General features: G+C 38.6%; 4 protein-coding genes across 6 annotated transcripts in view; 1 reads left to right on the top strand and 3 right to left on the bottom strand.

Annotated features, from left to right (window-relative positions):
- Positions 1-9,908, bottom strand: part of LOC121635679 (probable G-protein coupled receptor 34) — a 32,798-nt gene extending 22,890 nt beyond the window's left edge. The window contains exon 1 of the mRNA XM_041978963.1: positions 9,893-9,908. The gene's annotated coding sequence lies outside the window, so the exon portion shown is untranslated. The remainder of the gene's footprint in view (positions 1-9,892) is intronic.
- On the bottom strand, positions 5,976-7,207 carry LOC121635678 (probable G-protein coupled receptor 34). The gene is made up of 2 exons (XM_041978962.1): positions 6,666-7,207; positions 5,976-6,544 (listed from the first exon to the last, which is right to left on the bottom strand). The coding sequence occupies exons 1-2, from the start codon at positions 7,190-7,192 to the stop codon at positions 6,034-6,036; spliced, it is 1,038 nt and encodes a 345-aa protein (XP_041834896.1). The 5' UTR covers positions 7,193-7,207; the 3' UTR covers positions 5,976-6,033.
- Positions 9,909-13,861: 3,953 nt separating the features above from the next.
- Positions 13,862-20,579, bottom strand: LOC121635669. Of its 3 annotated transcripts, XM_041978953.1 has the most exons (7): positions 20,427-20,579; positions 18,989-19,032; positions 18,033-18,537; positions 16,659-16,908; positions 15,479-15,728; positions 14,836-15,403; positions 13,862-14,666 (listed from the first exon to the last, which is right to left on the bottom strand). In XM_041978953.1, exons 3-7 carry the CDS (start codon positions 18,512-18,514, stop codon positions 14,288-14,290), a joined length of 1,929 nt encoding a protein of 642 aa, XP_041834887.1. In that variant the 5' UTR covers positions 18,515-18,537; positions 18,989-19,032; positions 20,427-20,579; the 3' UTR covers positions 13,862-14,287. The 3 variants fall into 3 exon arrangements, with proteins under 3 accessions (XP_041834887.1, XP_041834885.1, XP_041834886.1); XM_041978951.1 differs by lacking the exon at positions 18,989-19,032; XM_041978952.1 differs by lacking the exon at positions 18,989-19,032 and having other exon boundaries at positions 18,033-18,544; positions 20,443-20,579.
- Positions 20,580-22,139: 1,560 nt separating this feature from the next.
- On the top strand, positions 22,140-26,528 carry LOC121635670 (cytochrome P450 4F3). The gene is made up of 13 exons (XM_041978954.1): positions 22,140-22,513; positions 22,658-22,802; positions 22,884-22,937; positions 23,143-23,270; positions 23,413-23,534; positions 23,615-23,761; positions 24,151-24,280; positions 24,390-24,456; positions 25,274-25,403; positions 25,488-25,621; positions 25,811-25,875; positions 25,957-26,039; positions 26,129-26,528. The coding sequence occupies exons 1-13, from the start codon at positions 22,310-22,312 to the stop codon at positions 26,337-26,339; spliced, it is 1,620 nt and encodes a 539-aa protein (XP_041834888.1). The 5' UTR covers positions 22,140-22,309; the 3' UTR covers positions 26,340-26,528.
- The last annotated feature ends 385 nt before the right edge of the window (positions 26,529-26,913 follow it).

The raw sequence follows: 26,913 nt of genomic DNA, 5'->3' as shown, positions 1-26,913 counted from the left end.
TAAACAACTATAATGACACAAACAACAGAACACAATATTAGCACCATGTACACTTGGAGGGCAGCATACCGCTTACACATTTTGTGGAAACAACCATATATTTAACAACTTTTACGTGACTCACCAGCTCTGTCTCACCAGCAAACAGCGATAACTCTATCAATAAAGAAAAGGAGGATCCGGCACACAGGCACGGATGGACAAACCCCCTCACCACCCGACTTTACATAAAAAAAAAAAAACGCTTCAAGCTAACACTGTGAAACGGCTGACTGGTGATAAAATTACATACACAAAATAAAACCTACATGTCATACTAAAAAGAAAGAAAGTGAAATACCACACACTAGTAACATTGTTAAAAAGGCTCGCCAGCGTCTCTTCTTCTTACAAAAATTAAGGGAATTCAATCAAAAAAAAAAATTTCTTTTAAACTTTTTTCAGTGTGGTATTAAAAGTTTTCTTACCAGCTCTGTCACTGTGTGGTTTGGTACTCTCACTGTGAAAGAAAAGAAAACTTTAAACAGAGTGGATCGCTCTGCTAACACGACAATAGGCTGTGACCTACCAGTCCTGGAGGACTTTTACAAGAGCTTTGCAGATCATCAACAATCCCTCTGACCACCCTGTTCAACCTCCTGTCCTCAGGAAAACGATATTGCGCAATTAAATGCACCACATCACGTCATACTAAAAGTTTTTTTCCACAAGTTGTCATGACTTTGAACAATGCACTTTGAAATACCTAAGACATGCACCTTACTGTTTTAGTTACCTCTTTAACTGCTATTTATTTATACAGTGTTTTTATTGTTTCTTAGTATTTATATGTTTTAGGATGTGTCCATGTGTTGTATTTTTTTTATGCTTGTGTTTTGAATGTTTTGTCTGTTTAAATGTTGACAGTACACTTGAGCTCTTTGCAACTGTTTTCCAATTTGTTTTTTTTTTATATACTGCAAATGGAAAATAAACTGAACTGAACCATTGATCCATTGATTCATTTCTATGTTCTTTTTTGGTACCTGTGAACCAGATAAAAAGACATACAGTAACCATATCCTCTCTGCTGACCTTCTTCCACAAGCACACAAACATTGTAACGCAAGACTCAAATGAGACGTGGGCAGCATAACCCCTCTTTATTGGAATACACATATATTCAAAGGTCACTTGAAAGACAGACCTGAATGAGCCGGTTATGGCTAACTAATCTGTATTGTCCAAAATGTGTCTCAGAAGACCTTGAAACATTTTTGAAAGGGGTTAGGGTTCAAAGAGCTTACTGATTTCCTCACCAGTGACTGTATGTGTTACAGGAAAACACCTGCGTCCTCTTTCTCTGCCTCACACCACAACTGCAACTGTTGTGGTTACTGCAGCTTTCACAGCTTGCAAATACTCCAGCCTTCTTTTACTTTGGTTGTCCGGGTTGGTCTCTGGCCTGTCGCGTGTCACACTTTTTGCAACTTTAGGGCTTAAAGGGTTGAAATTGTGATGGATGTGCTGTTTGGTCTGAATCTGCTGCTTTCGTTTCAGAGTGAAAACACAACCAACATTAAACTAAAATTAAAATTAACTAAATTTTAAAAGTATGTGTTTATAAAAAATAAACTATTCTCTTAGTTTCTTGATGAGAAAAATAGAAGAATGAAGCCAAATACAGTATGAGATCAGTGCTGACAAATATTCAGGACACAGCAGGATTAATAATAAGGCATCAATCAAAGTCTTTGTGTTTGTGGGCCTCTCAGGCTCATAACAGCTGTGTCTAAATAATATCTACAAGGAGAGGAGGAAAATGTCTGAATGTGAACTGGTAAAGTAATGATTGTAGAATTACAAAAAATGAAACTGCTCGGTTCCAACAGTTCTTTAGTTTTTATTTATGTAAGATATTAGATGCTAATTTATAGAACAAAAAGCTTTACGTTGTCACCCAGTGAAAAAAAAATGCATCAAGATACACAGATAATCATTTTATTATCACATCATAGTCCTTTGAATCAGATTTAAATTGAATCAACTTGTGAGGTGCCCAGAGACTTCCACCTCTACTATTTACACTGACTGTCTTCTCAGTTAAAGACATAACATGAAGTACTGAATATTTTTCAGCTAGCAGGTGGATTGTGTTGAATTTCTTGTCTTCGATGGTGTAATTGCATTATGGAGACAACAGGGCTGGACTGGGACAAAAAGTCAGGCCAGTGGTCATACACTCAATCAGGACACCGCTACGCATATACTGCATGCATGTGATCTCAAAACACACATACACACACATACAGTGTATTGGCTAAGAAAACATCAAAGCTCATCAATTATATAGACCGACATTCACACAGACCCCTAAAATTATTTATTAACAGTTCAGTTCTTTTCTCCCTCCTATCCTCATCAAAAGCATCATTGCAACCGTCACAATTGGACTCCGACATCTATGTTACATTTAGCTAAACAACATATTGTATGAAGGCGGATTTATACTAGTGCGGTGTATGCGTGCGGTGAGTTTGCTCTTGCATTAGACCGTAGGGGTACATGCCGTTTTGGTGCCGTGTTGAAGTTTCTCCTGAAGTTAATCTGAAGGCGGCAGCAAGTGTGGTATCAGCCAACACAAGGTCGGTGTTCTTTTGATGGTTCACTTCAGTTTGGTACATATTTTCTGTTTTAAAACAACAATGGCGTCCACTGTGGTCAGTGTCTTTATTAACTTGTGGAAGAAAACAAAGAAATAATTTGATTAGCGTCTCATCAACTTGATCCACTGGGTATTGTTTTTAAAAACGGTGGTTACCACACAAATTCAGCAAAGTTCCAGATATCTGGCAACACATGATCCCAAACTGACCAATCACAAGGGAGTACCTCCACATAGCCGTCTGCATAGTAGAGGTGCAGTCAAGTCTGGAACAGAACCGTCGATATACTCAGAGTCGCGACACTCTCATTGACTCCCCTGTACAAAAAGTGGCGGAGCACTTCTGGGTTACTGTAGACCAGGGGTAGCCAACGTTGGTCCTCGAGGGCACCAATCCGGCAGGTTTTCTAGATTTCCCTGCTCCAGCACACCTGACTCAAATTAAATGGATCCAACAGCCTATAAGGATCTCCACAATGACTCATTAGTTTAAGTCAGGTGTGTTGGGGCACGGAAATCTGGAAAACCTGCTGGATTGGTGCCCTCGAGGACCAACGTTGGCTACCCCTGCTGTAGACGTTCAATAGTTCCAAACACTGGATCAGACAATGCATTTCATTCATTTTCAGTGGGAAGTCGATGCAATATCGGTCTTAAAAGTAACGAAAATGCATGTACATTCTGTCAGACGTCCTGCAGCAAAATAATTGTGTCTGTTCAATGTGATAAGTTTTTGTTTAAATGTATTTTGTCTTTGTATGTTATAGATATTGTCCTTTTACCCCATGGCCTCCCAGCTTTCTTGTTTATTTCGAATAAAGTGTGGTCACGGTCTTATATTATTTATTTCAGTGTACTGATCAAGTGCATTGTTATACATAGATTCATAGAATTTTATGTTCCATATGACTTAGGTTAGTGGAAACGTATTAAAAAAATTAATAAAAAGGTATTGTTCTGTCAGCTCTGTAGATGTAACATACCTTACACAGTTTCTTATTGTTGCTTATTTGTGCAGCTATATTAAAATCCTTCCTACCCACCATTACAAGCCACCTCTTCCTCCATTCTGGGTACATTGGGAAGCCCCTCTCAGACCGGTTGGAGTATCCAAATGCTGCACAGTTCACCACAATTGACTGTTTTCTTGTCTGTAAAATGTTCTATAACTATTACATATAATAGAAAATCGCAGACTGGTTGACCTGTTAGGTAATTATCCAGAGCCTACTGACTTTTCTCCATTGAATTTTATTTAAATTGTTTAAATATTTATTAAAACTACCTTGTCCTCGTAATAATCACCTAAATTTATTCCTAATTAACTTATATTTCACCAATTCCCTGTGCATCTCTATTTAGACATTATCACTCTTTTATCTTCTTTATTTATTCTTGCATTACTTTTTCACACATACTTGTTGACTTATATGGTAACACTCATTGATATTAGCTCATGTTACAGCTGTTCTACATTTTCGTTATGTAGCTAATTTAGCCATTAAAAAATCTTTATTCAGGATCAGCAGGCAGGAACACCCACATCCAGTTTGTTTGTCATTTTTCCTTCCCCAGGGTTTATTTTTATCATTTCATTATGCACACTAAAACTGATTTATTTACTTTATGCCCTATTTGCCCTATTGTCTTATGTCAATAAAAAGTTTGTTTTTTGAAAGGTTTCACTTGTTTTCTTGTCCTGTCGGTGCCAGTCCCACCAGTAGGTCAGATGGGTTTTTAGTTAAACCAAGTTGTTACTCAGTGAGACTTTTCCTTTTACATTCAAAGCAAAGCAACTTTATTTGTACAGCAAAATTCAACAACATGGCGATTCAAATGGTTATACAAAGACATTAAAAACATATGAATATATGGAGCATAATTAAAAATAAAAACAAGATAATAAGGGAAGAACATAAACTAAGCATAATCAAGTTTTTTTTTAAAAATCCAGCGTAATAGAGACGGTGCAGATTTGGACTTTTAAATAAAAGCCATTGAAATGCAGCTGAAAGACATAATCCTGTCTGAAGGGGATCTTCGGTGTTTTCTGCATTGTGTCTTTGACTTTAAGTCCATACTGCTAGGACATTACATGCTACCACACGGCTGGCTTTAATAGATGAAAGTAAGCCGTATCAACCTAATCATTTAATCTTACAAAAGTGAATTGTAAGGACAGTTAGCAGTAAGAAATATAGAGGCTAATGAGGACCATCATGTCTGATCTTTATGTGTTTATTTAGTTTTCACCCTCAGTAATCCGATCACTGCTGTCTGCTCCGTAGTAGAGTCCAGCAGCACGGGCTTTGTTTGGAACTATTGGAGGCTCCATGACCCACGTGACCGCTCTTACAGCAAGGTCAACAGATGTTGCAGCTCTCAGTGTGTCCCAATTTAGGGAGACCCTGAACTGGGACACACCTTCTGAGTATATCGACAGCTCTGGTCTGGAAGAGGTTTGCTTCAAGCCTCTGCAGAGCTACTCTGAGCCTATGGCGATGACGCAGACGCTACACAAGTATAACCCCTGATTTCCACCGGGTGCGTGCATGGCTCATTACGGCTGTGCCGCGGCCTCCGCTGCTGTACGTGACGGTTTTAGTCAATGGGTATCCTTTTTTTTTTTTTTTTTTTCCCCCCATCATGGACGATGAGACGTTCCCGGATCCTGGAAGTGGAGAATCACCACCCTTGAAGGTGTGGTTTCTAAGGGTGGGCGTGCATTCACATCGGCATAAAATCAGCATATTAGTCATGTCTAAAGGAGTTAAGTAAACACTTGGCTCATGCTTTTTACACATGTACAGTAAACTATTCCCAGGCTTGTTTTTAAAGCAACGCTACATTCATTTCCACCCTTACAACTGCTTCTGACTCGATTTGATGGCACATTAGCATTCATTAAGTACATTCCTGGAGCTGTCGTTTCCCGGTGGCAGCCCACGGCTGATAAATCACACTCCACAACTTTGTTGTCCATCCTGGAAACCCAAGGAGACAACAAGCCTGCTAACATGGACTCAAAAAGTCTTAATAATTATCCGGTAATTATTTGATTATGTGATATTGGATTAAAGTAAAGCATTAATGTTTGGTCTATTTTGCAGGCTTATTAGCTTCCACAATAGCACACATAACCTGAGAACAGTAGGCACCGCCGTGCTCAACAAAGACCAGATGTTTTGAAAATAACAGTAAGTTTGAGAATTACATCACTTCTTATGTATGTATTTAAAAAGAAGTCCAAAACTAAACTGACAATGTAGACCAGAGTTTTTTTAATATGTATTTTAGAAGTGGATTTAGTTTTCGGAGGCTCTCACTGAGAATGTAAGACGAGGGAAATCTCATTGGAATATACTGTCACGCTGATTAAATTTTCATGTTTAACGGTACTCTTCTAGTCTAATTATCTCATGGTTCTCATAGGAGGTGGTGCTCTCACTGATGGCAACATTATGCACACAAAACACTCGTTTCACTATGTGCAGCATCTCCTTTCTCACTGAGGAGGATAACAGGAAATATATGATGGGGTCCAGGCAGCTGTTGGAGGCAATAAATAACAACGCCACCTCGTTGGTTTTGTCTGCCAAGTAAATCAAGAAACAGGAGCTTTCTGTGATCTGTGTCACAATGTAGACGATTCTGAACATGTGATAAGGGACGAAACAGAAGGTGAAGACGAAGAGGATGAAGAAGGACTTCTTGGCGCTTCGAGCGTAGTGAGGTGCGTTGGGCATTTCTGGTCTCTCTTTTGATTTCTTCAGGAGCTTCAGGGCGATCTTCCCATAAGATACCATCAGAGCTATGAATACAATCCAGAAGATTACCAGCCCCAACATGTTGATGTAGGCTCTCCACTTTGCATCTAGGAGCTTCTTGTAGTGGAAACACCTGAAAACACCAAAACATTTATTGTCTTGTCTCATTTAACATATTTGGTTTTTGTTTTTAACAAAACAGCAAAAAAACATACAGAAAGCAACACAGAGAAAATGTAAGGTTAGATGTTTACCTATTATCTGGGTCTGGCGGTTTCCACATGTAGGTAGAGAACGTCAAAGCTGAGACACCAAACCAGACAACAGCACAGACAATACGGGTTGAGTTTGGGGAAAAAAGCCATCGCTGCATCCCTACGCTGCAATTGATCTTTAAGTAGCGATTCACGCTGATCAGTCCCAGCAGGATGATGCTGATATACATGTTTGTGTAGAAGAGGCAGCTTACTATTCTACACAGGGTAGGATGCATATTCCAGGTGCCATTATGGGTGTGATAGAAAATACGAAATGGCAGACAGATAACCAACAGCAGGTCGGCAAAAACGAGGTTGATGAGAAACACGTGAATAGAGTTCTTCTTCTTTTTAACCGAAAAGAAGACCCACAGAGCCACCATGTTTCCAGGAAAACCCAGAGTGCAGATCACGGAGTAGACCACCGCTAGCGGGACATGAAGCGATGTGTCGGTACAGTCGTCTAGTGAGGTAGAGCTTTCGTTGGCAGGCACAATGCTGTTAGTGGGAGTTGGGTTGGCCATGTTTGCTCTGACCCTCAGTCCTGCTGACAGATGAAGAAAAGAGTGAAATGTTGTATAGCAATTGAAGTTATTCTGGTTTCTTAAGAAAGAGTTGGCCTTTCTCAAGTAGTTCAAGTCTATTCTTTTGGTTTCACTTTACAGCAACTGAACAGATGTTTATAAACCTCAAGACTGTGCTTCTGTATTTGTTACACACATTTCGTGTAATTACAATTCAAAGTGCTTTACATAAAACATTAGAAGCATTACAGAAGGGAGGAATAATAAGCAAATTTTTAAAAAAATGCATGTCAACAGAGTCAACAGTGGTCTGATTTTTACTGGCTGGAGAGAGCTCAGAGAAGAGTAAGGATGCAAAACGGATGCTGAATTAGCTTTTTTTAGAGGGCACCAAACTGCAAAGATGCTCAAGTTCAGAAGTGCTGCTTCATATCTTCATAGAATGATAAGTGTAATATTAATAATGATGATAATTTATGCAGTAGCAACTGGTTTTAGCTGAAGATGGTGTGGTGGTTAGCACCACAGCCTCACAGCAAGAAGGTCGCCGGTTCGAATCTCGGCTGGGGGGAGGTTCAAACCTTGAGGGCAGTGGCCTTTCTGTGTGGAGTTTGCATGTTCACCCCGTGTATGCATGGGTTCTTTCCGGGGTTCTCCAGCTTCCTCCCACCGTCCAAAGACATGCATGATGGGTTAATTGGTTAATCTAAATACTCCCTAGGAGAGAGTGTGCGTGTGAATGGTTGTTTGTCTATCTGTGTTGGCCCTGCGACAGACTGGTGACCTGTCCAGGGTGTACCCTGCCTCTCGCCTGTTAAAATGCCGGGATAGGCTCCAGCTCACTCGCGAACCGTAATGGAATAAGCGGTCAAGACAATGAATGAATGAATGAAATTAAAATCAAATTAAACAACTACGAACTAAAATAATAAAACTGATGGAATCGTAGTAGACAGTAAACCCATTTAACTTCTTTTTGTGCTCACAGATCACAGCCATTTGAACTTTCCTAGAAAACATTTAGAAAGGAAGCACTGCTCTTGTCTCTTGGTGGATCAATAAAATAAATCCCACACAGTTTTTATGGGAGAAACTGTCCAACTTGCTGTGTTAATAATTCTTTCAGCATAAGACACACCAGGTGATTGTCATGGCCTAACATCTGTGGAGAAATGATTCCACAGAAGACTCCACAGAAACTGCAGCTCTGTTTTTCTTGAGAAGAGCTCTGCAAACTGTCAAGTTGTCACTTGCCTCATTGTCACCTTTTACCATTGCAGCAATGACAATACTGTGAAGTAACTGGAGTGGAGGTCAGCCCCTTTAAAAAAAACATCTGACTGCATGCATCAATATAACATCCCCTATTTTCCTGTGTTGTGCACAAACATGGCTGATCTTGTGCCTCTCTGGTCTTTTCTGTCTGATCCTCCTCTCCATCTCCTGCTGTTCCGGGTATCATGACAGCTGGTGGTGATCAGCTGGTCAGTATTTCTGTCGCAAGTACTGTCTCTCTTGTAGCATATTAGTTTATCGTTCAGGTGAGAAGGAAGATTCTAGCAGTTCATGGTTTATACCAGCACATATTTACCCCAAAGAACTGTTTTTGTTAGGACCCTTCTGAAACACAGTAACTGATATGTGGTAGAAAGAGTTTATACTTCAGTGATGTAGGGGCGGGTCTAGAAAAGTTTTGAAGGGGGCCAGCATTTGTTTGTGCCCCCCTTTTCCTGGCTAGTGCTGCTGCCTGGTCCCCTCCATACAGTTAGCAGGCACATCCTGTCCATGTTGCTGCTTAACACCTCCATGTCTGCCGTCATAACGGAGAAATGACGGATGTATTGGGCTTGTTATGCCATGCATGTGTTAATTGTGTTAAAAAATATATTAATGTAATTAATTACTTAAATTAGTTACTGCCATTTATGCATTATTTTTGACAGCCCTAATACACACACACACACATATATATATATATATGTGTGTGTGTGTGTGTATATATATATATATATATATATATATATATATATAGAGAGAGAGAGAGAGAGAGAGAGAGAGAGAGAGATAATCTGATTAATCACAGCTTACAAATGAATTAATCATGATTAATCACCATCACTATGCCTGAAATGTGCCTGCTTTTACTGTATTGTATTAACAGAAAGAGCCAATGCTCATTTGGGTTTATCTTCACTTTTTTAACATTAGATGAACTTTACTTTTAATAATCAGTTCAATATTACATGAAATCAAGACCTTAAAAAACTATGCCAACCTGCCTGCCCCCTCATCAAAACCTTTCTAGACCCGCCCCTGCATATCTGAAAATAAATCCTTTCTACTACCTGTCAGCTACTTTATTTGATTTGTATCTCAGAATAATTTCTCTCATCACATTCATGGCCCCTAAATCATCAAACCTGTGTCTCCAACATCTCCACAGCACCAGTTATGTACCCTTGCTTCCTTTTGTTGTTTTACTCTCACTAGATATCTGAACCTATCCTATGTTTATAGATGTGTGCATGGCTGTCTGGTGACTAGCAGATTTTACAGCTGTTTCACTAGGAAATTAATAAAGGACAAAGGCAACAACAGGATTTGCCATAAACAAAAATGATAATGTTATCATTCCAATTTAAGAAATAAAAATCTTCTTCACTAAACATTCAAGACAATAACGTTAAAATGGATTTTTACCTGAATCAAGTAAAAATCTGTTGAAGAACAGGAGTCAAAAAAAAGAAGAAAGTCGTCTGTGTGTTCAGTAGGTCAAATGGATTTTTAAACAAAGTTCTCCAGAAATGTTTCCTTTCAGTTTGCATGTCCTTTAATACACAATGAAATGTAAGGGCCTTTTGTACAGGAGGTGTTCTTCATAGCAAAGAAAACCACATAGAATTTTTATGCTGCTTTGAAGGAACCAGACAAGCTAAAAATAAAATGTGTTTTGACAAGTCTACAAAGAGTTTTCTGACACAGCAACTAGCAAACAAGACATGCTTGACCACAAACGAAAGGTGTTAACTTAGAGTACACCCAGTATGAAGAAGTAGCAGAAGTAAGTAACAGCATTTAAATGAAAAATAATATAAAGGTTGAATGTAGACAACAGTCAGGATACAGCAGGAATCTGCCTCCTATGTTTCCTCATTAAATGCTGTCCACCAGCACCTCAGTAAGGGTAAGACTCTGCTCACATAATCGGAGCAGGGACCCATTGTGCTTTAGGAGGAGATTCTACAGGTGGCAGGAGGGTAATACCACTCATGTAAGTGTTTCCATGTCAGATAAGTAACAGTGTTTCGGGTTTTTTTCTATTTCAAAAAGGCACAAAATCTTAAAAGGTGGAATGACAGCATAATGTAATGTTGTCATGGGCCTTTATTTGACCTAAGATCCAGATAAACGTGGTTTCTGTCAAAACTACAGTGGCTGGGAAGTGCAAAACAATATTACATAGAGTGAAACACTTTTACATTCTCGCCATGCATATTTACATCATAGAAACCATATTTACATTTACAAAACAAAAGTACAATGCTGAAACACTTTTACCAAGGACTAAGCAACTTTACATTCCAATAAAAACACCTGTACTAAAAAAAAAAGTTTGGTCAACACAATTACAAAGATATGACCTGGTGTTTCACTAAAATCATGCACACATTTCTCTGCATGTACGTCTTAGAAGACGAATAAAGTCTTGAAAACACTTTTATTGAAGTCTAAGTTCATTATAATGCAGGTCCAGTAAAGTCACACATTGTGATAGCTAACAGAAATGTGATCCTGGCTATGTGAGGGTCACATTATGTTAGAAGAGTCCAGACTAAATGCATGACATAATTTAAACTGTGTTACACTTCCATACTTTGATCAACTGCATCGATCAAATTAAAGATCGGATGTGTCAGAACTTCTTTCAGTTAAATGAAGACAAAACTGAAATAATAGTTTTTGGAACCGAAGAAGAAAGATTAAAAGTCACTTCTCAGCTTCAAACAGCAACGTTAAAAACCAACAACCGAGCTAGAAATCTGGGAGTAGTCCTGGACTCAGACCTGAATTTTAGCAGTTATATTAAGACAGCTGTGAAGTTGGCCTAATATCACTTAAAGTACATCTGGAGGATTAAAGGACTGATGACTCAGCAGGATTTAGATAAACTGGTCCATCCATTTATCTTTAGTAGACTGGACTACTGTAATGCTGTCCTCACAGGTCTCCCTAAAAGTCCATCAGACAGGTGCAGTTAGTCCAGAACGCTGCTGCTCCAGTCCTCACTAAGACCAGGAAAGTAGATCCTAGATCTCCAGTCCTCATTAAGACCAGGAAAGTAGATCCTAGAACTCCAGTTCTCACTAAGACCAGAAAAGTAGATCCTAGAACTTCAGTCCTCAGATCTTTACACTGGTTTCCTTTCTGGAAAAGAACTAACTTCAAAATCCTGCTGTTAGTTTACAAAGACCTGAATTGTTTAAGACCAGAATGCATTCTGGTTCATTATGAAGCAACCAGATCCCTCAGGTCATCAGGTCGAGGTCTACTTTCTGTTCCCAGAGTCAAAACTAAACATGGAGAGGCAGCGTTCAGCATTTATGCTCCTCACATGTAGAACAAACTCCCAGAAAACTGCAGGTCTGCTGACTCAGCAGTTTTAAATCAGGGTTAAAACTTTTCTATTTGCTCCCTTTTATCAGAACAACTGTTAAGTCCCCACACGGGAGCTTTATTTTGTGCATTTTATCTATTTCATTTCAGGTCATTTTTTCTTTCTGTTTATATTCAATTTCTTTTAATACACTTGTTATTGCTTCCTGCACCCGCTGTAATGCTTTTAATGTTTTATAAGCACTTTAAATTGTCTTGTACATGAAATGTGCTAATAAATTTGATTTTTCTTGCTTTCTCAGTCACCATAAATAACACACTTGACTAAATCGTGTTTCTCACTTCCTAGTTTTGTTTTCGGAAATATTCCACTTTGGATAAGGACTGATAAGACAAAGAATTAACAAATGCAGTAAAAATTATTGAAAGTGAAACTACTAGATCTGCAGAACAAGCAGAGGGTTATAGTCAAGTGTCTGCTGTTATATTAAGGTTCAAAACAGATTTATAACAAATATAAAGAAGGCTGTTGAAATGTAAATATCTACTAACATCTCGTTATTTTCAAGCGTGAATCTGTGTTTCGACTGATGTTGCAACACCCAAAATATTTTATATTTTACAGTAAAGTTGAAAAATGCTCACAACTAAAATGCTTTTAAGATATACAGGTGAAACTCAAAATATCTGAATATCACCAAAATTAAATTTATTTCAGTGACTGACCTTAAAAGGAGAAACAAATATATTATATAGACTTGTTACATGCACTGATATAATTTAATTTAACTTAATGAAATCAAGGCAACTTTTTGCATCAAAATATTATTTAGGTCAAACGAGAGTACTTGTTGTATAAACAACTTAAATATGAAAACAGAAATGGTGACCATCTGAAGAGCATAGTCATGCACATGAACTCCATACTTGGTTTGAGCCCCTTTTGCATGAATAACTGCCTCAATGCGGCGTGGCATGGATGCTATCAGCCTGCAGCCCTGCTGAGATGTGTTGGAAGACCAGGATGCTTGAACAGCGGCCTTTAACTCTTCTGAATTGCTCTGTCTACTTTTTTTGTGGGGTTCAGGTCAAGAGAGTTTACTGGTCAATCAAGAACAGTAATCCTTGGCCATTGAACCAGGTTCTGGTTCTTGTGGCAGTGTGGGAAGGTGCCAAGTCCTGATGGAAAATAAAGTCTGCATCTCCTCAAAGCTTTTCTGCTGAAGGAAGCATGAAGGGCTCTAAAACCTCTTGGTAGATGCTGCGTTGACTCTGGACTTAATGAAGCCCAGTGGACCAGCACCAGCAGATGACATGGCTCCCCAAATCAACAGACTGTAGAAACTTTGATTCCCACATGAGATGCAAATTTTTCTCTCCTCAGATAAGAGCACTTTGGACCAAACCTCAACAGACCAGTTCATCTTATCTTTAGCCCAGATAAGACGCTTCTGACATGCTTTGTTCAGGAGCAGCTTGACAAGAGGAATAAAGCATTTGAAGTCCATGTCTAGGATCCGTCTGTGTGTGGTGGCTCTGGAAGCTCTAGCTCCAGCCTTAGTCCACTCTTTGTGAAGCTCCCATACATTTTTGAATTGCCTTTTCCTTTTCCTGACCATCCTCTCTAGCTGCTGGTTGTACACCTTTTTTTTCCACTCAACTTTTTATTGGTGTGCTTTGATGCAGCACTTGAGAGCATTGAACTTCTTCTGAATAACCTTTTAAAGCTTTCCTTCTTTGTGGAACTTCTAATGTTCTGGTTTTGATTTTTGGGTTTTCATAAGCTGTAATTTTTTTTGTTTTACCTTGGTACAAATCACCTTTTAAACCTAGAATTTGTACATTTCCAAGAAAAAAAAACTATTGCATGTCACTTATCGTACTCTTTGTATGACATTAGAGCTAAAACCTAGATATCAATCATTTCTATTTCAAATACAGAAAAGTTGTTTAGCATTGTGTGGATTGGGTTCAAGAAACAGGTTTTACATTTCCTTCAAAACCATATAACTCCCATGTCACATAGAGTACAAATAAATTATTGAGACACCTTAATTATCAAGAAAGGCAACTTTATTTTTCTCACATACAGCACTGAAACACAACTCACAATGTTAAGACCTGATAGCCCCACACTGTTTAAGCATGTGAATTTTAAAGCATTTGTCCATTGTACAAATGTAATAAAGCACAAGACAACAGTAGAGATGGCAATGCAGCAATTAACATCAATATATCAATATATATATATATATATTTTTTTTTTAAATCAGCTTGGTCTTTTCTTATTTTTTCCTCCCTTTTAAAAATTGGCGCCCACACACTGCGGGACACCAGTCAGCTTGTGCAGCAGGTGGTGACATCAGCTTCGGATTCATATGCCATCTACAAACTACATGGTCATCTGCTACAGTTGGCTAAGTAAATAAATGTAGTTTATATCATTGCAATGCTAACATCACAGTTCGTGACTCCAAACGCTCAGGATTGGGCTTCAGATTGAAGGCAAGCAAAGAGACAAGCTGACAGCCAGTATTTCCTGTCAGCAGACTGGTCTAGGACACATTGGACTGGACTAGACTGACCCGTATCGATGTTTGGGTGGGACAGTGGTGGCCTTATGCTGCCTGCTTCACTCAAGACAAATGGAGTGATCAAGACAGACCCATCCGGAGAAGTGGCTTCAGACTTCTGCTCTTCTTTTGCATCGTCCTTCGGAGAAGCAGAGCAGCTGGTGCTTGTGTCCAGTTGGTCCACTTCTGTTTCTGACTGTTGGGCTGAAGACACCAGCCAGTGTGGCTGACTGTCTTCAGTCTGATAATGTGACAGATACAGAGGAAGGTAGCTGTCACCAGTTGTGCTGCAAAGACGGAGAACATCATATCACTCAAAATATTACACAAATAGTGGCAAAAATTAATGTCTAAAAATTCTTTTAGTCCATTTATCTGTATAATATCCTGCAAAATGTCTTTTAGTCTGATGTGAACTTTGGTTTCCACCGGTAACGATGTAAATTAAGCGTTTACCTGCTGAATGTTGTCTGAATGGACGAGAAGGAGGATGAAGAAGAATAAGCTGGCCGGTTGGGCTTCTGTGGACTCTCCATGGTAACATAGTCATCCTGTGCTAATCCAGATGAACTGTGGCTGGTCTGAGGGGACATTATCATGTACCCCAGTCGTTCCTCATCCTCTGCTGAGTCCCAGCTCTGCATCCTCCAGTCTGCAGCTCTGCACTGATCCGTGTTCATTTCAGTCTTGAGTAAGGATGACTGCTGTGGCTGGGAAGGGTCGTCATGAAAGGGGAAGCTTAGGGAGGGTTCGGGCTTTGTTTCATGTGGTTTGTGGGGCCTTGGGGGTAATTTTGCAGGACTGGTCTGGACGTCAGGATTTCTGGGGTATAAGACCATGGGACAAAGTGGCCTCACATTCACCAGCTTGTCTCTGTATTTGGATCTGCAGCGTTTTGAGGCCAGAAGGCCTGGAGGCTGATTTTGACTTGAGGTCGGTGATCTACTGAAGTCTGGAAGAGCTCGTAGAGCTCGTACCGTCTCTCGAACTGCCTCATGAATCTGCTGGGCCAGAGCTAAGTTTCCTTTACAGAACAAGCAGAGAAAGAAAAGTCACATCTCCAAGTTTTAGCACAGATGAATGAAAATGAACTAATTACCTTGTTCCCCTGCTTCCATCCAAATCTCTCCAGGACCATTTGGTGCCGACCTGCCGAGCTCCAAGAAGAACAGGCCATCCAGGTGTCCAAAGCGGCGAACGCTCAATAAAGGTATAGTCACAGATGGCAAATCACTGCTGGCTCCGAGTCGGACCAGGACAAGTGAAGTTGTTGTAAGACAGAGCCGGTTTTCCCCTGTGAGAGGTTTGGAACTACCCAGACCTCTGGGCTTCACTGTGACGGGCCAAACCTTGGATGAAGATTAAAGGAGGAGGGACCAAGCAGGGCAGCAATATTCTTACATCGTGGTAATATTTCAAGACTTTGATAAATGTTTTTCAGCCATTTGATGTGTTACAAAAGAGCAATCAGCTTTTTAAACTATGTGCAAAATAAGGGGTCATATATCACTTATGACATCACAAGTCACTGAACCTAAAGCCTTGGTTGAAATAAATAAATTAATTTTTTTTGTACTACCCCCCACCACCAATTATTGGGTCACTGAGGAGTAAACATAATAAGCGGTTGGATCTATTTTGTAAGTGTGACAAACATATTATTTAAAATACTTTTTGTTTCCATGATTGTATCTTTGTGTATCTGTTCCATGCCAAAAAAAGATTAAGAGTTTAAGTTTTGTTTTTCATACAGCTATAGGGGGAGTAAAGTATTTGTTCTGTTTTTAAACCACAACCCAATTACATCCTCTTGGGCTGCTCTTGTGAGAGTTTGTGGTAGGTGAAAGCATGCGCCCGTAACAGTCTAGAGGAGATGTTGCAGGTTGCAAAGAAAATTTTGGGCTTGGACATTTTCTGAGGGCTCTGGAAAGGAGCATGCATCCAACGAGGTATTTGGTTGTTTTTGTCTGTATTTTACTTTAGTAAAATTTTATTCTACATGCTGAAACTAGTTTTCTTTGTTTATTAATTACACTATTTTTTGTTTAATATATCTATAGTATCATACATCTGCTTGTTCCCCACTGTGTTTCTTTTGATATTATTGTCCACAAAGATGTAACCAAATCTATGGCAGTTTCTAATTGCATATATAAAAAAATAAATAAATAAAGAACCAGAACCAGAACCAAATTAAAATCTTAAATCAAGCTTTTATACTTGTTATAGTGATTGATAAGATCTATAGTGACATAATAAAATGAAAAATCTGGTCCAACCTCCTTGAAGAAAGCTGCAGGTGGCAGAGTACAATACCCATCATCCTCTTCATCAGCCCCTTCTCCATGCTCTTCATCCTTCTGCTCTTCCTCCATCAGTTTTTTTATGGCTACGTACCAGTCGTCCTGTTCCTGCTGGTCTTCCGTCACTAGAACCATGGTCTGATCATTGGCATACAGCGCCACCGTGTGGCCTTTACACGAATTGCCAATTCTACTCACGCCAAGACAGCAGCGCAGGTAAATCGTCCTGAAAATAAAAGATAGTAAAAAATTATTATTTAGGTATGTTAATCAATAGAAAACATGATCCAGCTTCATAATGAATGAAAATATGTTTGCTTCTCTCTCCAAGATAATCCCAAACTTGGATTTTATCATTCATCATTGGATTACATTCTCCTGTAAACGGTTTAGCAGCTTATTGGGTCTCATGTTAGCAAACAGTAATAAGACCATGTACTCCGCCATGCTCAAACAACAGTCACAGGAAGTGGCATCACCAGGTGTCAAGTGTTCACATTCATTATTCAGGTAGCAGTATAGATACTAGGCTTTAAAAAGAATACCGTACAAGTTAATGTTTAGGCCACACCACAAGCACCTACAGTGCACATTAAAATATTTTAAAATTAAGGTGTAGAAGGTATAACTGTAAATAATGCACTGGTAAATGTAGACAATAATCAGAAATTATTTCAGATCAGCATCAGACGCATCATTTCAGATTTTTACAATTATCTGATTAATCCCAGATATCTGATTATGATGGTCATGTAAATGGGCTCAGAGTTTTATAAAAACAGGTATCTAAGAATGTCTTCAATATTAAAAAAAATAATAAATAAAAAATTTGTGACCATACATAAATATCTGTAAATAAGTGAATATCGAATTGAATCAGATTTTATTTAAATCAAAATGTTGTGAATCAAATTGATTCGATTCAGGAACTTAGTGATACCCAGTCATACAGACTAAAACATGACATTTGTGATTTTTTTTTTAACCAAATGAGCAACACAGTGGATGTACTAGAAGGTTTTCAAGGTTTGATTACCAACCAAACAAAAGCAGGAAACTTTTTCAGATTCACAGATAATAAAAGGCCGTGTGGAGACCATGCACATTTGTACTGCAGCAACACGAATAGTTTATTATTACTGTAAACTACCCAAAACCATGACCCATAAGCCTATGCGAACTCCAATAGCTGCTTATTGAATGTGAATTTATAGCAAATGCCCAGTGAAAGCTGGTTAACTTGGCTAATTAAAGTGTGATAAAATTTTGTGATACATTTAACTGAAGACACAAGTTAAATGTGAAGCTTCATAGAAATCCTTTTGAGTAACTGAAATTACTTTCACCAACCCTTGTTTGTTCAACCCGAACAGCCCAGTTTTCCCAGCAGACTTTTCCATTGCAGTGAACTTCTCCTTGTTTTTGAACCACTCCAGTCGGCTCGGGCCAGTGTGACTTCCTGCTCTCAGGACAAAATATCTTCTGTGGCTCCGCTCCACCTTTCCTAGATAGCCTTGCTTCGTCACATCGCTCTGGGGTCCGGAGGAGCCCATTAAGGCACCAGCCAGAGGGACCAGAGGGATGGAAGACTGACTGGTACAGAAGAGCTCCTCATAGAATCTCGATGAACTGCGTTCACTTGACTGCGTCCCGATGGGACAATCCCCAGAGTCTTCATCCTGCTCTGAGTGACGATTACTCCTGGGAGGCCACAGAGAAGCTTCAACTGGCAGTCGCGTTTGGGGGGATCTGCAGCTGTGGGACATCAGAGGGGAGCCGGAAGCAGGGACAGCTCGTCCTTGATTGATATAATCGTCATGCCCTTCTGCCATTTCATTTGCTTAAAACTAAACACCTGAAACATGACAAGAAGAAAAATAAGCTAAAAAAGCCTTTGAGTTTACTACTGAATAAAAAAACTGAAAAGATTAACAGCTTTGTGTTTTTTTTGTTTTGTTTTTTTTTTTATTAAAAGGCTCTAAAACTGAATTGTTTGTGATTTTTTTTATTAAATATTTAAGCTAATTAGATCTTTATATACAGTCTGATGAAGTAACATCCCAGTCTTTATCAATATGCAATAGTTGCAAATAATCCATTTGTGAGGACTCATTATGATCAATACTTTGTGTTCAAGTCATTTATTAGTAAAGTCAAATCAAGCCATGAGGATTAAACCAAAATAGTGAAAATGACCTCAAGCACTGATGTAACTGCTTAGTGAAGGTGATCACAGCTCAGATGTTTTTTAGGCAGGTTGAAGTACAGGATTCTGGCAGAATAATCAGTTCTTATATTAGACTTACAACAGGAAGAAAAGCTTTTTAGAACATTTAAACATCATCAGAATCTAAAAAAAAAAAAAAAAAAAAAGTTCAAATTTTATTTTACAAGTGTGATAGATCAACTGTGTACTGCAACAATAACCATGAAGTTTCATCTCTGATCTCCCAGCTTCTCTGATCTGGTCTTGGATATACTTTACTATACTTTCTGTGCTTCCCAACCGAAATTCCTTGAGGATCGCCTTCATGCAGCTACCAAAAAGCCTCACTAAACTACACAGTACATGGATGAAAACTGACTGAACACACAAGGAAAGGTCAGTTAAATAGCTTTATTGTTTTTTACAATGAATATCTTTTAAAATATTGTTGTATTGCAATACATATTACCTACACCTACACCAGTAAGCAGACAAGTAGCTGCATTTTGGACCAACAGGAGATGATGAAAAGAGAGTTGGTCCAAACCAAAATATAGCTGCAGCAATCTAATCTGCAGGTAGTGAACAGGCTTTACCTTAGCTAACTGTATGGGATGGAAAAAGCTAGCTTGGCCTAATGCACCATCCAGGAACACTCAAGATTTTTAACATTTTTCTGACAAAAAGAATAAGGGGCCCAGAACACTTTCAACATCTGGAAATTACAGAATTGCCAAAACTGCTATTTCTGATTTTTTAAAGAAATTTAAAGGCATTCACTGTTTAATATTGCCAGGCTCCCAAAAACCTGCTTCCATGTGAAGCAAATTTCCATATGACAAAATCTAAAATAGATAGGCTACATCTTAACTTATCTCTGTGTAAATATGGCCCTAATTTTTAATATTTCAATATATGTTGATGCAAGATTGAGCTAAGAAAATAATATTGCTATATTTTAAAAAGTATTACCAGCAGCTATTATGTGATCTGTCATTTTAATATTTTAGTTATTCTAAATATAATTAAATAAAAACAATTTTAAAAAAAATCAAAACAAAATTGTTGACATAAAGCTACGTAAGTGACGCTACTTATGCTGCTGACCTGTACCTACTAAATTACATTAAACAGATCATACAAATGGGGATGATTTATAAGTGTTTGAACTGTTTATTGAAATACAATAAATGACAATAGTTATAGCAGTTTCCTTTTAATAAAAACAAACTAAAATAATGCGGCTCGTGTTTTTAATATGAACATTACTAACTAAATAAATTTAATTTGGACTTTTTCATACATAAAATAACCTGCATGGTACAAAATTAAAGATTTGTAGTATTTTTTACACAATCGAAAAATAAAAAGAAAGTCTAAATTGATGTTTAAAATGCGTTTAACGTATAATATATATATATATTTATTTTTTTCTCTCGAGTATTACAGAGTAGCTAAATTGTCCAATAATCCTGATTAGCTAACAACACCCACCTTTCTCCTCAATTTCCAAACAAATGTAATTTATTAAAACTTACCTGAAGCTGATAGGCGTACACATTACACCTGAAACACCCTCTGCGTCCTGTTTTTAGTTCTTCCTCCAGGGTTGCTTATAGAAATCAAGATGAAGTTTCCAAACAAGTTTTTTCCGGAACTCCGTGGCTTCAGTCTCGCAGGTGTACAAGGTACAAATCAGTGTGGCCTTCAGGAGCTCCCCGTAAAAACAAACGCTCACTAGAAAAAGTATTACACAACCACACCATTTCATACGGAAGAAGGTAGAAAATAAAACTCAGTGACTTTACAAATGTTATTTGACAATTATGCACTTTAATGACACTATTAATATTTGCAAAATAAATATCTGCAGTTGTCCTTTTGACTTTTTTGTTTTGTCAATAAAGAGTGCTTCAGGTTTTCTCTCAGTGCATTTTATGATATATCCTAATGTTTTTATTTTTTATTTATTTATTTAGTGATCTGAACACTGAACAAAGTTTTTACAAGAACATGCATTTCAGTTAAATGATTTAAACTAACAAACCTATATATATATATATATATATATATATATATATATATATATATATATATATATATATATATAGCATCCCACAATGTAAAGTGTGTACAGCTAGTGTAAAGGTGCAAATTTACTGTCCCCTCAAAATAACTCAACACAGCCCAATTTAGCCATGTAAATTGGGCCCAAAGTGTCAATATTTTGTGTGGCCACTATTATATTCCAGCACTGCCTCAACTCTCTTGGGCATGGAGTTCACCAGAGCAGGTTGCGTCTTCCATCCCTCCATAATGACTTCATGAAGATGGTGGATGTTTGAGACCTTGCTCTCCTCTACCTCCTGTTTGAGGATGCCCCACAGATGTTCACTAGGGTTGAGGTTTGGAGACATGCTTAGCTAGTCCACCACCTTTACCCTCAGCTTCTTTAGCAAGGCAGTGGTTGTCTTGGTGGTGTGTTTGGGGTTGTTACCAGTTTCCAAAGGGGGGTGGAACATGCTCTGCTTCAGTATGTCACAGTACATGTTGGCATTTATGACTCCTTCAATGAAGAGGCAGCACTCATGCAGCCTCATAACACTCCCACCACCATGCTTGACTGCAGGCAAGACACACTTGTCTTTGTACTCCTCACCTGGTTGCCGTCACACACGCTTGACACCATCAGAAGCAAATAAGTTTATATTGGTCTCATCAGACCACAGGACATGGTTCCAGTAATCCATGTCATTAGTCTGCTTGTCTTTAGCAAACTGTTTGAGGGCTTTTTTGTGAATTGTCTTTAGAAGAGGCTTTCTTCTGGGACAACAACCATGCAGACCAATTTGGTGCAGTGAACGGTGTATAGTCTGAGCACTGACACACCTGCTCCCCATTCACACCTGAAAACTTGTAACACTAAGGAGTCACATGACTCTGGCTAATTGGAAAATGGCTAATTGGGCCCAATTTGGACATTTTCACTTAGGGGTGTACTCACTTTAAATGCCAGTTATTTAGACATTAATGGCTGCATGTTGAGTCATTTTGAGGGGACAGTACATTTACTCTATTAAACCAGCTGTACACTGACTTGCACTGTATCAAAGCATTATTTCGTCAGTGTTGTCCCATGATAAGATATAATTATATTGATTGATAAGTGATGAAGTGGAAATTGTGTATTTTATTTTGTGTAACGTGTGTGTGGCTGTGTTTTTTAACTGAACAGGAAGTGGTGTCATAATAGTTACAGCAGGTGTTCATGTTGAAATACTTTCAATAAAGGGGCGGAGCAGGTTGGCTTCCGTATATTTCAACATCAGTGACTTCCCACAGTCAGCAGCTCTTGTCACAGCAGAATAGTTGCCACCAAACCAGGACGCCTGGATAGTAATTGCTCTCCTGCTCAGCCAGAATGGCTCTCATCCACAGTGTCCTCTTTCAGATCTGTAGCTGGATGGACATCTGTCTGCTTCCACAGATGCTTGGAGCGGTGCTGGTTGCTGTGGTCGGGTTTTGGACTGTGAAACTGCTGGTGTGTCATGCCTGGTACACCCACAAGTTATCCTGCTTCAATAAGCCACAAACACGCTCATGGCTGATGGGCCATATGGGCCAGGTAGGACACAAATGTAGTTTAATATCAGACATATTTAAAGCTTGCTAAATACTGATAGTAAAACACAATGACAGCATGTCTGCGTCAATGTAGGCATCAATATTTTAGGTTTGCTTTAGTATAAAATAAACTTTAATCCTTCAGATGCAGAGCACAGAAGAAGGTCTCTTGCAGGTGGATGACTTAGTTCAGACCTACAAACACTCCTGCAGCTGGTTCCTCGGTCCTTTCTACCACCTGGTCAGAATCTTCCATCCTGACTACGTCAAACCGCTGCTGATGGCATCTGGTAGGATGAAACAAGAAAATAGCTGTTTAAGCTGATGTTTATTGTTTGTTTCTCTTCATCACATTGCTTTGCCTCTTTAAGCCAACATCACAATGAAAGATGAGCTTATTTATGGCCACCTACGTCCATGGCTGGGTGAGTCAAAGACGTTCCTCTGGAAACCCTTTGTCCATTTGCTTGTATGTTTAATCACTTTTAAGATAATGAGAAAGCACTTTGTGTAATTTATGTTGTTTTAACTATATCAGACATTAATTAAGTCTTTATTATTTAAATCAAATTATTGCTTTCATAATTACAAAGTGATATTTTCATGCTAAAACGGTTTCTTTTGTCCCAGGACAAAGTTTGTTGCTGAGCAACGGAGAGGAATGGTCTCGCAAAAGACGACTCCTGACTCCGGCTTTTCATTTTGATATTCTAAAAACCTACATTGCCACTTTTAACTCTTCAACTAACACCATGCATGTAAGACGAACAAACACAGACACAAATGTATGATACACAAATACAAATCACTTATTTCTGCATTTCTACTGTGATTTATGAAGTCGTGATTTTTCTGTTTTCTCTTGAATTGTATTGCATCTGTATTTCAACTGACTGTAAGGATAAGTGGCGTCGTCTGGTAGCAGAAGGCAAAAACAACTTGGAGATGTTTGATCACGTGACTCTGATGACGCTGGACAGTTTACTGAAATGCGCCTTTAGCTACAACAGCAACTGTCAGGAGTGAGGTCTCCATTATTTTAACTTAAAACATATAATTCTTGTTTTAGTTCTGTGGTTTTAAGATTAAATCATTTCTACAGATCCAGCAGTGAGTATGTGTCAGCCATAGTGGAGCTCAGTGACCTGATAATAGATCGCCGCCTGAGGATTTTACACCACTGGGACTGGATTTACTGGAAAACACAAGAGGGAAAACGATTCAAACAGGCCTTAAATGTTGTACACAGGTAGTTTGCATGCACTGGTTTAATCTTTATCCTGCTGTGTTGTACAGTTAATGTAGAAGTATACAAGTATAATGGTACATTTTAACTGGAAAGTGACCAAAAACTAGCTAAATCTTAAATATATATTACTAAACGTGTGTTTTTCTATGCATTGCTTTTTGTATTCTGGTTAATTACACTGTTATCTACTGGATTTTAAGGTACAATTAAAAACAAAAGTATTATAATTTAGTAGCAGAACGAATTATATTTCTCTGTGCAGTATCTCCCAAGATCTTACAATGTTTTGCTTTTATCCACACTAAATTTAAATGCACTTTAATGTAAAATCCAGTCTAGTGGTATCTATTTCAATTACTGTATGATATTGTTGTGTCCATGGTTCACAGATTCACTCGGGAAGTGGTTCAGAAGCGTCGTGTCCTCATTAACCAGCAGAGGGGCACAGAAACACAATCCAATCTCACCACAACACCACAGAGGAAGAAAGATTTTGTGGACATTATACTGTTGTCAAAGGTAAAACAGAAGGATTTTAATAAACATAATAAATGTAGCATAATGAGGGGAAAAAAGAGATGGGAAGAAGCCAAAGATAAAATAAACATCGGTACTAACTGTGTCACAGGATGAAGATGGACAAGGTCTAACAAATGAGGAGATTCTGGCTGAGGCCAACACCTTCATGTTTGCAGGTGAGGTCTAAATATGCATAAACAGCGCCCTCTGTGGTCACAGGTGATCATTACATTACCTCAACTTTCAAACTGCTTTTTTGGGGTGGTAAACTCTGATCGTTGTTGTATTTCCACAGTCAACTATACCTGATAGGCGGTTATTACCCAGATAGTCACAGTTATCTTATAGCATAATATGACAGCGTTGCAACGCCGTTCTTGAATTATAATGATAAAGAACGTGACAGTGGAAGGGTCCATGAAAGTAAGACAATTTGGATGTTCTGTTACCTGCCACCCATCCTATCTTTTGCCTGTGAAAACAAAAAGATGTGTCCCATCCCAAGTCAGACCTATTGATGGAAATGGGGCTTTAGTAGAAAGTGGTTTTTCTTCCTTCTTAAGGCAGCATTATGTAACTTTTTTACCTAAAAAATATGGTTCTGACTCATTCTAATGATTCACTGACATTCATTATGAACATTTCTGGAGCCACTGTTGCCCTGCACCATCCCAAGGCTGAGAGACCACACTTTCAAATTTCTTTTCTTCTGGGACGCCATGTCACTTTACAGTAGCATTTCACTTTGTGGCATTTGCAAAAGTTCAGTAGTGCTATTTTAAAGAAAAAAAAAAATCTAAAATGTCTTGTTTCAGATAGCGGAAGACGAGAGGGATTTCATTCATAGTTATTATAAGAAAAATATAAATTTTTCTAAACAGAAAGATTGTGCAAAACAACTCTCATTTAGCCCCAAAATAAAAGAATACAGAGCTAGAAAAGAGCGTAAGCCTCCTTTAAAGTCTGAAATGAATCCTTGCTATTGTTCAACAGGTCACGACACAACAGCCAGTGCGATTTGCTGGACGCTGTATAATTTAGCATGCCACGCACACTTTCAGGAAAAATGCAGGCAGGAGGTGATGGATCTCATGCAGGGACGAAGTGAACATGAAATAGAATGGTTAGAACACACACACACTGAATAACTGAACAGGCCCATTCACTTAGAATTCTGTTTAATTGATTTGCATATATTAATCTGAAGGGAGGATCTGTCCAGTCTTCCTTTCACCACCATGTGCATCAGAGAGAGTCTGAGGCTCCACTCACCTGTGCAGGCTGTGACGAGGAAGTACACTCAGGACATGCCGCTACCAGGAGATCTCATCGTACCAGAAGGTGAGAAGCTCAAACTTAGAAGTTAAAAAGCTTGTTTTGCTTCTGGTTATCTGTGCATGCCAGCAACCCATTTTATACCACCTAAAATAATTCATCTGGAACCGGTTTATGGAGCTCAGACTTGATCAGACTGATTAGTCTGTTAATCTGATAGAAAATCAACTCTTTTTTCATGTAAATCTTTCCCAGGGGTGATCTGTTTGGTTAGCATATATGGAACACACCACAACCCTGAAGTCTGGACAAACCCACATGTAAGAGTTTGAAAATTAAACTTAATTATCTTTTGGGTTCAACCCTGCTATGGCTAACCTGTCAGTCTGCCCTTTAATCAGGAGTTTAATCCTCTGCGCTTTGACCCGACCAACCCTGAGAGTCGCTCATCTCATGCCTTCATCCCATTCTCCTCAGGCCCCAGGTTCGATTCTGTGCAGAACCATAATAAGATCGGATATAACTGGGTGTGTTTGTGAAAAATGTAACTTGAATGAATGAATGTGCTCACAGGAACTGCATCGGACAGAAATTTGCCATGGCAGAACTTCGAGTCGTTGTGGCATTGACCTTGCTCAGGTTTCGTCTCACCCTGGGCGTGAATCCTGAACTCAGAAACGGATCTGGGGAAATTCGCCGTCTCCCACAGCTTGTTCTGCGTGCCGAAGGAGGCTTGTGGCTGCAGTTAGAGCCTCTGAACCCACCCAGCATGAGTATACTTTAGGATGAATGATCCAACAAAAGGTTCATGAAGATCTGGTTGTACAGCCAAGAATTTGTAAAGCAATTTTTATTTGGCTTCTATCATAAAAATAAGCATGATAATAATTTGCATACTCATATTGTTGCAACATTATATTGTCTTATTGTATGTCTTATCACCCAGCCAACACACTTAAATGTGGTTTAAATAAAAGTTACGTTCTTAATACTTTCTTGAAAGGATCTTGTTTTGTTTTTTCTCTATATAAAACAAAGGCTTTATGCCAGTTTTAGAAGGAGAGAGGAACATATAAACAGGTAATTTACGTCAGTGCTCATCTCTGATTACAAAAGTAGTTAAAAAATGAGGAAAAAAGACAAAAGGGAGACTTTTAACACTATTTTCCAGATTGAAGTGGAATGGCTTCATAATGTGAAATAGTGTTGCAAAGAATGTCGCCACTAAATTACGGAAACTACAAATTTACCCCCAAAAATCAGTTTGGATTTAGAAACTGCTCAAGCAGGAAATACAACTCAATAGACGACCAAAATCAGAAGAGCTAAACTTACAAACTGAAATAAGCAAGAAACTG

Source organism: Melanotaenia boesemani, chromosome 24, assembly GCF_017639745.1.
Source record: "Melanotaenia boesemani isolate fMelBoe1 chromosome 24, fMelBoe1.pri, whole genome shotgun sequence".
Taxonomy (NCBI): domain Eukaryota; kingdom Metazoa; phylum Chordata; class Actinopteri; order Atheriniformes; family Melanotaeniidae; genus Melanotaenia; species Melanotaenia boesemani.
This window is presented reverse-complemented; position numbering and strand designations above follow the sequence as displayed.